Below are 8,976 nucleotides of genomic sequence, written 5' to 3' on the forward strand. Positions count from 1 at the left end.
TTATCAAAGCGTATAATTCTCTTCCAATGACATATCGTTATACTATGTTTGTTGAACTTGGGGTCCCTCCTTCTATGCTTCCATTCCAATCAATATCTCTCTCTTCCTCTGATGGCTATGTATCACGATCTACACCAACAAATCTACCAAAATCTATTCAATTATTAGTGAAATATTAAAGGAGGTTGGGTTTTTGGTTTTTATTTTATTTTTTATTATTCTTATTGTCTGTTTTTAATAGTGAATGCTAATGCGGTTCAATAAAAATAGAGTGTGTGGTTTTCTAAAATTAATTTGCTATTGAAATTAAAAAATAAAGGAGAAAAAAAGTAAAATAAAATAAATATTAAATTCTAAATCTTAAACTCTAACTTCTAAATCTAAATTACTAATGTAAAATATCATAAGTAGAGAGTTAAGATTTATTTAATTAATAAAAAATACAACACTTCTTATTTAATAAAAAACGTTTAAAGACGAGTCGATTTTAATATTATTTGAAAAAAAAATGAATACAATAAACATATTTCATTTTCAATACTTTGGTTGTTCTTTATAATTCTCCTAATATCAGCTAGGGGTGAGCACGGGTAACAATCAAGTCAATTAAATTGGTTCTGAAACTAACGGGTAATCGGGTCCAATCCGAACTAAACCGATAACTTTTATTAGTGATTGGTTCGGGTATCAGTTTTGGGGGTGCGGAATCCAAACCAATCCGTGAACCCGATCATATATTAATTAAATAAAAAAATAAAAAAATATATATGGCTTTTCCATTAGACAATGATTATTCATTATTAATATGTTTGGATTTTAATGAGTTTAGTTTTTAATGTATTTGGTGTTTAACATGTCTGGATTATTTCTATTAATGTTACATGTTTATTGTACTTGTTGAATTTTTAAGATAAAAATTTGGTTTTTTTGTTATGAATTTCAAAGTCATCGGGTACCCAATTACCCAAACCGAACCAATTCGTTCTTAATCGGTTTGATTTGATTCGGATACATATACAAAAAAATGTAAATCCGAACCAAACCGAACCAATTACATTTTGATCAATTCGGTTCTAATTTTCCCATAAACCCGAACTAAATCGACCCGTGCTCACCCTAACATCAGCATGTATTGCAATTGATTAGCAATGCTTTTTTTATGGCCTTGATTATCAATTTTGTTAAAAAAATCTTTAAGGGGATAAAATATCTTATTTCTTTTTGTAGATTATTCTGTCGAATATTGAATTTCTATGTCAAAATGGTTATTTATTGTTTACCTTCCAAAATACAATAATATATCACCACAAAAAGCTGCTAAATTATGTTTTGGACAAATAATAATAGTTCAAGTGATTTTCCTTTTCTTACCGAGGAAAAGGATAATACCAAAAGTCTAGAACCACCGGATTGAAATTTTTCCCACCTCTACCACGTGTGTGGACTTCAAACAGTTGAAGAATCAATTCCAAAAAAAAAAAAAAATAGTAGCCATAACAAGGTATACAACAAAGTTAGTTTATTATTCTAAATCTATGGACTATGGAGGATATGATTCCCTTTTTTCTTTTAAATTGTTTTTCCCTTGTCTTACAAGGTATGAAGATATCGAATATAAATATTGTTGAGAAACGAGTCATCAATTGCCAAATTGGGCAAAGCACTAAACCATACCCATTTTATAATGCTCTAAGAAAAAAAAGGGAAAAAACTAAAAAGCAAAACAAAAAAAAATGTAAAATATTTTGAGCCTTCCTATCAACAGAGAGAATTTTGCATTGTGAATAAGATAAAGCTAGCAAGTTATAGATACCATATAGGATTAGATGAGAATAAAAATATTCCTTGAGAGTGATGGCCGGTTATAGATACCATATAGATAGATAGATTGTTTGTTTGTAGTTAGAGTGCATGGGTTAAGCATTTATTTTTACTTCTACAAAAGTGGGAGGAACAAATCAAGGGTATCAAAAAACATAAGATTTGTCCAAAAGGGCGTGTTATGGTTAAAATATATAACAATTATTATTTCCTTTGTGATTAGTTTGATTCAGTGGAATTTTACCTAACTTTACTTTGTTGATATCGATTTGCTTATGGGGGGTCAACTCACTTCCAACTTCAGAAAGCATATCATGACATACACTTGTTTGTTTAGCTGTCCAAATCTTAAAATTAGTGACAAATTTTTTAATGGCTTGGATGCTAAAAACCATCTTTTATTTGTTACAAACTTTTCTCTTTTTTTTGAAAGATAAATACATCGTTTTGTATTATGCATAATATATAAATTTATGCATCGTGCCACTCAATACTTATCTTTATAATACTTAACTTTTTTTTCTTTAATAAGATAGGAACCAAAAAGATAGCACCTTCGTTGATCTCAAAGTAAACAACGGAAGAAGTGCCTTATCATCAAGACCTTATTTCATAAGTAACCATTTCATTGCATTAGGTGAAAAATGTCACAATTTAAGAGCAAAACATATATTCCTTATGTATGACAGTATGAGGATGAGTGTACGAGTATGACTACCAAATATAGGTTTTTGATATCAAGTTCTGATCAGAGAAATTATAAAATAAGTTATTCATTTCATTAAAAACCATTGATGATCTCTCAGATGAGAATAACAAGCAGTCAAAAACTATGGACATTTACAGTATCAATTCAATAAGCAGAGTTTTAAGGCTGGTGTCTGGTGAAAATACCAAGAACCCATATAATACCAGTGTAATAGAGGGATCATATTAAAAAATAGAAAGTAAGATATTAAAATAATATGGCAATAAACTTTAATTGAATGTTACATGACCAAAGGATCAACCTTCAAATATTCCTAATTTACCCAGAATCCACAATTATTGATTGCAAATTACATGAGAAATATCATACCCAACATCCTGTGTTCTCATCCCCAAAACTGGATCAAAATGGAGATTCAAGGAAATTAAATCCAATGACCATTTGTAATCTCGTTTTCTACCCCCAAAATAAAATGGTAAAAAAGTAAAGATATAGATCAAACTTAGGAATAGGGCTTGATTTTTTGATAGAACATTTGCTCCTCAGAAGGAAAAAATGACAGGAATGTGAACCTAAAATTCGAAAAGATTGGCAGGCAAAAAACCTACACTGGGATTAATTGTTTGAATGCAAACCCAGTGGTTTTCTGACCCTTCTAAAAGTTACTTCTTTGGTAACACTAAAATTGAAAATGAATTTTCCTCGGAGATTCTTTTTCTTACTGCTTCCTTAGTCTTCCAGGAATAACAAAACTTCAAAAAAGCTTATATATTATTTACTGTAACCTTTTTCTGTTGTTAACTACCTCAGGGACAGCAAAACCAATTAATTTTGCTGTGCCACAAGATGGTCAAGCTGCATCTGTTCGAGCCATGCTCCCAATACGGCATGATCAACAGACTCCATTTGTGTTCCCATATTTGATCCTTCATTCAAGGATCCAGCAGCTGCAGCACTGGAGACATTAGTGGCCAACTTCTCTTTAATTTCAGTTGGAGATTCCTTGACGAGTGACTGCACCCATGACAAATCAGGCTCCTCCCCATTGTTGCCGAGCTCAAATGACGAAGATCTACGCAGCTTACCACCACCACCTAATTCATCAGCACCTACTGCCCAATCCACCTTACCATTGGGGGATCCCCATTTTGACCAAGAATTGACGGAAGCAGCTGCTGCTGCAGTAGCAGAGTTGGAGCCAAGTTCCCGGGAGCTAAGGCTCCGAAACTGTTGCTGCTTCTCGCGTTGAGCTAGCATCGAAAGCCTAGAGCTCATTGGAGAAATTGGTTCCACAGTTCGCGGAGACATTCTTCCTGATGCCTGAACCCCAAAAGAGGCCTGCAATAAATGATGATCAACATTTTTAGACGAGAAATTTGTATTAATAGGTGACAACAAGCTTTGCTGCTGCTGAAATTGATTGAAGACGGCTGATTTGTGAGTTGGAGAAAAGACAGTTGATGTCAGAGCTGGATCGGCAAAACGAGGAGAAGAACTCTCAGCAGAAAAAAGATCATCAAGGTTTGACGGAGTCAGCGGCTTCATGCGACCAGAGCGATTTAGTGAATTAGAATTCATAGGCTGTGGAGAGAGGCAAGACAACTCATTCATGAGCTGCTGCTGCTGATCATAATCAGACAACATGTCAAAGTCATCCATAGGGATATCTCTAGCATTGAGAGAAGATCTCAGCCGACTAGACTGAAGGTTACTTCCTGGAAGATGCAAGGCTGGAACATTTGGCTGCGGCCATGCAACAGAGGAGTGCGACATGCCATTTGCAGAAGGTGACATTGGCGGAGTGAATGGTGAAGGAGACATGACAGACATCGAAGAAGGAGAGCCAGGCAACATGCTCATGGCCGCAGCAAAGTCCATGGCCGAAGACGTGCTTGAACGAGGAGAGGGAACCGCAGAACCAGTTGAAACATATAAGGGCCGAAGCTCTTCAGCAGTGTGGGCAAAGAAGCAAACTCTTCTGGAACAACTTGTCCCATCCTTGCAAAGACGAGTCCTGTATTGTGCTGGATGAAGCCAGCACTCAAAAACTCCATGAGCATATTCACACATATCTCCCCGCCGGCAAGCACCCTTTCGAAAATCAGGACAAGGGACACAACTATAATGGTACTTCCTTGGGTCCCTTCTCCGAGCATTCTCTCCTGGATGCACAAAAGGGCATTCAGTCCAATCATGGGAATAAGCACGGGAACAAGGTCGAACCTTGAATGAATACATTCGGAACTCGTCGGTTGAATAAATACTGTTCTTAATGTCCGGAAGGGATGGATCAACCGGATATTCTTTCTTCTCAGACACAGACGATGCAGGGACATCACTTGACTTTAACTTCAATTGGAAATCTGGTGCAGAAGGGGATCCATTCTCCGGTGAAGTTGACAAAGGTGGAGAATATGAATTAAATGTGGTTGTGATTACCCTCAAATTACACCCAGTAATAGAATCATCAGTTTGAAGAAGTTCTTCAAGACTGTTTTTGACAGACTCAAGCTTAGGAGGAGAAACAATAACATCTATGGGGCGATGCCCATTGGCATCCACAGAATTTGGATCAGCACCTGCCGCAAGAAGCAGCTTCACAGCATCCACAGCATTTTCGGAACCACCGGATGCTGCACAATGAAGGGCAGTGCTCTTGTCAGCACCACTAGGCCGGTTGATATCAGCTTCAGAGAGTGAAAGAATCATTCTCATAACATCGATGCTACCATAGATAGCAGCAACCATCAAAGGTGTTCTTTGTTCATTGACCATCTGCTTTGATCCCTTCCGACGGCCATACCACAGCCCAACCTCATCCACAGAGGAAGGATCACACTCAATCATTCGTTTGAAACCATCCACATCGTTATTGGCTGCAAGCTCAAGCAAGCCAGCAAAAGAATCTTCAGTCTCAACAGTCAAGTGATTCATCTTGTCGTTTCTTCTTCAAGGTGTGTGCCTAAGTTGTTGACTTCAATCAGCTGAATAAAAAGACACAACAAACCCATTAATACTGGCCTTCAACGACAAGAGAGTTAGAATTATAATAACAAAGAAGCAGCACAACAAAGCATCAAATTATGTGGACACCCTTGAAAGTTCAAATACATTACCCAAAGGATAAAGCTTACAAGAGACACTGCAGGTAAGACGAGCTTCAAATAGAACATCTACTCTCAGAAGTAAAATTCATTCAAAAGAGAAGTTTTTAATTATCTTCCATTCATTTCAGCAAAAAAGATCACTCCTTTATAGCACAAAAACTACACAAACAAAGAAACATACAACCGACTAAATAGATAAAAGATCGCTTCCTCAGCAATCCGATTCTCTATTTATCTTCAAATACCCATCAATCCAACTAGCATAGAATATTTCTCTATTTTGGCAAAGAGAGCCTGCCAGAAAAAAAAATTGGAAAAATAGAATAAATTAAACTAAATTAAAAAAATTAAATCATCCATGAACATAGGGACTAAAAAAACAAATAGCAAATCCACCGTGTTGCAGTGAACTGAACCCTAACAAGCTTCACAGTCAAAAACCTAGATTTACTTAAATAGACTAAACATAAACAAGAGCACACTAATCTAAAACAATTACTTAATCCACTGCTTCCTTTTCACTTTCATCCGCACACACAGAAAACACAAAACAAAATAAAAAAATAACTGTAATCAAACAAAAGAGAAAATTGCTTGTGAAAGTACGAAAGAGTAAAAAACCGAAGAAAAAACCGCAGAGAGAATCAAATACTGAGCCAAAAAAAGCAAGAAGTGCACAACAACACCAAGATCTTTAGAGGATCACAGAAATGACCAACTTTCCAGGAAATTTGTTCACACTCATTTTTTGCATCGCAACACAAGAACAAGATCCAAGCACACACAGAACAGAATAATAGATTCAAAATCGGAACAAGTAAGTGATCTTAACTGGCAGAACAAGTATGATTTAGTGAGAAACCGTGAAAAGAAAAAAATCATACCACTTTGCTGAAGCAACTGAAGAAGACGACGAAAGAAGGAATCAGTTTCGGTTAGAGAGAGAAAGAGAGAACGGATATAGAGAGAGAAAGAGAGAGTCGCCTCAGATCTCAAGGGAGAAGAAGAAGCGAAGCTCAGAGAGTGTGTTTGGATTCCGAGAAAATCTGGCGAGAAAAAAAGACAGAAAGATAAAATCGTGAGAAAAGAGAGGGATAGAGAGAAGAGCTTCTTCTTCTTTCTTTCTTTCTCTCTCCATTTCCTATGCTTTCTCTTTTTTTTCTTTTTTCTTTCACCCTAAAAAATTAAAAAATATAAAAATAAATAAAACACACACAAAAGAGCACTGGATGCGTCTTTTAAAAAATTAGTGAGTGTCTTTTTAAATTATTATTTTCAGTTTGATAAAATCGCCTACCCAATAAAAATTTAGCAGCTTAAAATAATAGACCGGAATAAATAAGAAAGATGAAGCGCACTGAGAGAGTTTTTAGGGTTTGATTATTTATTCTCGCTCTGCAGCACCCAGCGCCTTTTTTATTGGCCAATCACATCACGCCTCGTCAGCTACCAAGGGACGCGATCGTCTTTTGCGATAAGGTTTAGGGGTAGAAACGTAGTTTCAAACTTGGTGACGTGGTTGTTATATTCTCGGAACGAGTTGCGACAAAACGCTCCCCTTGAAATAATTTAACACCTTTTTTCTTTCGTTGGGTGAAATTTTCTGGAAATTCAACCCAAATTCACCTCACATGCAAGTTAAATTCGGGGAGGAGAGCAAGAATCTAGTGCCACTGATTTCTCCAGAGTCTCCGTGATTGGACACGTGGCACGAAATCATGGATTCTTGACTCCCCGTTGACACAAAATCTTTGATTTATTGCTACTATGTGCAAATCTTTCGTAAGTGTCGCCAATCAGGTGGCGACATGTAAGCGAAAATGCTCAGATGTGTGTCCTGTTAAATTTATTGTTTCTCAGAAATTCTTTGTTGTTTACTGTTTTTTTCTTTTTTTTTTTTTCAATAAAATGTTTTGTGTAAGTTAAATATAATCGTGAATATGTTAAATTTTAGAATAGTCACCATTTTATTATTTATTTATTTATATTTATATTTTCTTATTATTAAATCAAATTATACATCAATAAAAATCAATTTTAACATTCCCACTTTGTCTACGGACGTTATTAATTTATTATAAATTTTAACTTTCTATCTTATTCTTTAAAAATACTTAATATATATTAAAAAAGTTTTTAAATATATTGATACTAATATTTTAATAAATTTTAATCATTAATCTTAATATTTTAATAAATTTTAATCATTAATCTTAATCATTAATCTTAATTATATATATTTTTTATAATTAAAATTAACGGTTAAAAATTATTAAAATATTAATGTACTAATATAATTCAAATATTTTTTATATTAAAATCAATTATTATATTAATCGATATATATATATATATATATATATATATATATATATATATATATATATATATATATATATTGGATTTGGATTCTCTAAATTTTAAATTTTATTTTAGAGGGTAAAGTGTGATCTCTCACTATCTATTTTATAAGTGGGACCAAAAGTAAATACGAGAGAGAAACCATTCAATGGTAGAAGATTACACTTTATCCTCTAAAATAAAAATTCACAATTTAGAGAATTCAAATTCACATATATTAATTCACGTATTTTTTAAATAAATAATTAGTAATTAAACTAATCAAATTTATTTATACTAATATAATAAAACAAATCTTATAAACTATCAAATGTGTAGTTGCCGGTTCGAGTCTCCTATCTTTGGTTAAAAAAAAAAAGACACTATCAAATGTGTATTTTTATACTAATAATTAATTAATAATTATTTTTTTATTCGTTGCATGGTTATTTATTCTTATATATTGTAAACAGATAAAATTTTTTCACTTTTATTTTTATAAATTACTGTTCTAAACTTTTCTGCTATGAATTCATCTTTAAAAATCACTAGCCACTCATAAAACAGTTACACAATAAAATTTGTTACAGATGCAGTACAAAGAATTGAATGATGATGGCTGAAAGAATAGAAATCAAACCCCAAGTACTAATCCACATTTATTTGGGTGAATGAGAATATTGTAAAAATAAATAAATAATGTGAAAATTACAATATTTTAGTTTTTGTACCTCTTATATTTTCTCTAGGTGGTTACTTCTTGAACATATGACAATATGAAAATTAAAAAATATTACATGTATATTAAAATAAGTTATGAAATAAGTTATTATAAATTTATGTGTAAATATATTACACAAATATAATTATAAAATTTAATATCAATAAAAATAAAATTTTACTAACAATTTGATTTTCTTATACTTTGAAATTTTGCTTATACTCTCATTTAATTTCTTCTGAAACTATTTAGAACTTAAAACTAACATTTTTAACTTC

General features: G+C 33.2%; 1 protein-coding gene across 3 annotated transcripts; it reads right to left on the reverse strand.

The window, feature by feature from the left end:
* Positions 1-2,774: 2,774 nt before the first annotated feature.
* Positions 2,775-7,023, reverse strand: OXS2 (CCCH-type zinc finger protein with ARM repeat domain-containing protein). 3 transcript variants are annotated; one of them, XM_016349492.3, is made up of 3 exons: positions 6,522-6,993; positions 5,647-5,931; positions 2,775-5,514 (listed from the first exon to the last, which is right to left on the reverse strand). In XM_016349492.3, the coding sequence occupies exon 3, from the start codon at positions 5,462-5,464 to the stop codon at positions 3,356-3,358; it is 2,109 nt and encodes a 702-aa protein (XP_016204978.1). In that variant the 5' UTR covers positions 5,465-5,514; positions 5,647-5,931; positions 6,522-6,993; the 3' UTR covers positions 2,775-3,355. The 3 variants fall into 3 exon arrangements, with proteins under 3 accessions (XP_016204978.1, XP_020959423.1, XP_016204977.1); XM_021103764.2 differs by having other exon boundaries at positions 5,819-5,931; positions 6,522-6,967; XM_016349491.3 differs by lacking the exon at positions 5,647-5,931 and having other exon boundaries at positions 6,522-7,023.
* Positions 7,024-8,976: the final 1,953 nt, after the last annotated feature.

Source organism: Arachis ipaensis, chromosome B6 (assembly GCF_059453495.1).
Source record: "Arachis ipaensis isolate K30076 ecotype BB chromosome B6, ASM5945349v1, whole genome shotgun sequence".
Classification (NCBI taxonomy): Eukaryota; Viridiplantae; Streptophyta; class Magnoliopsida; order Fabales; family Fabaceae; genus Arachis; species Arachis ipaensis.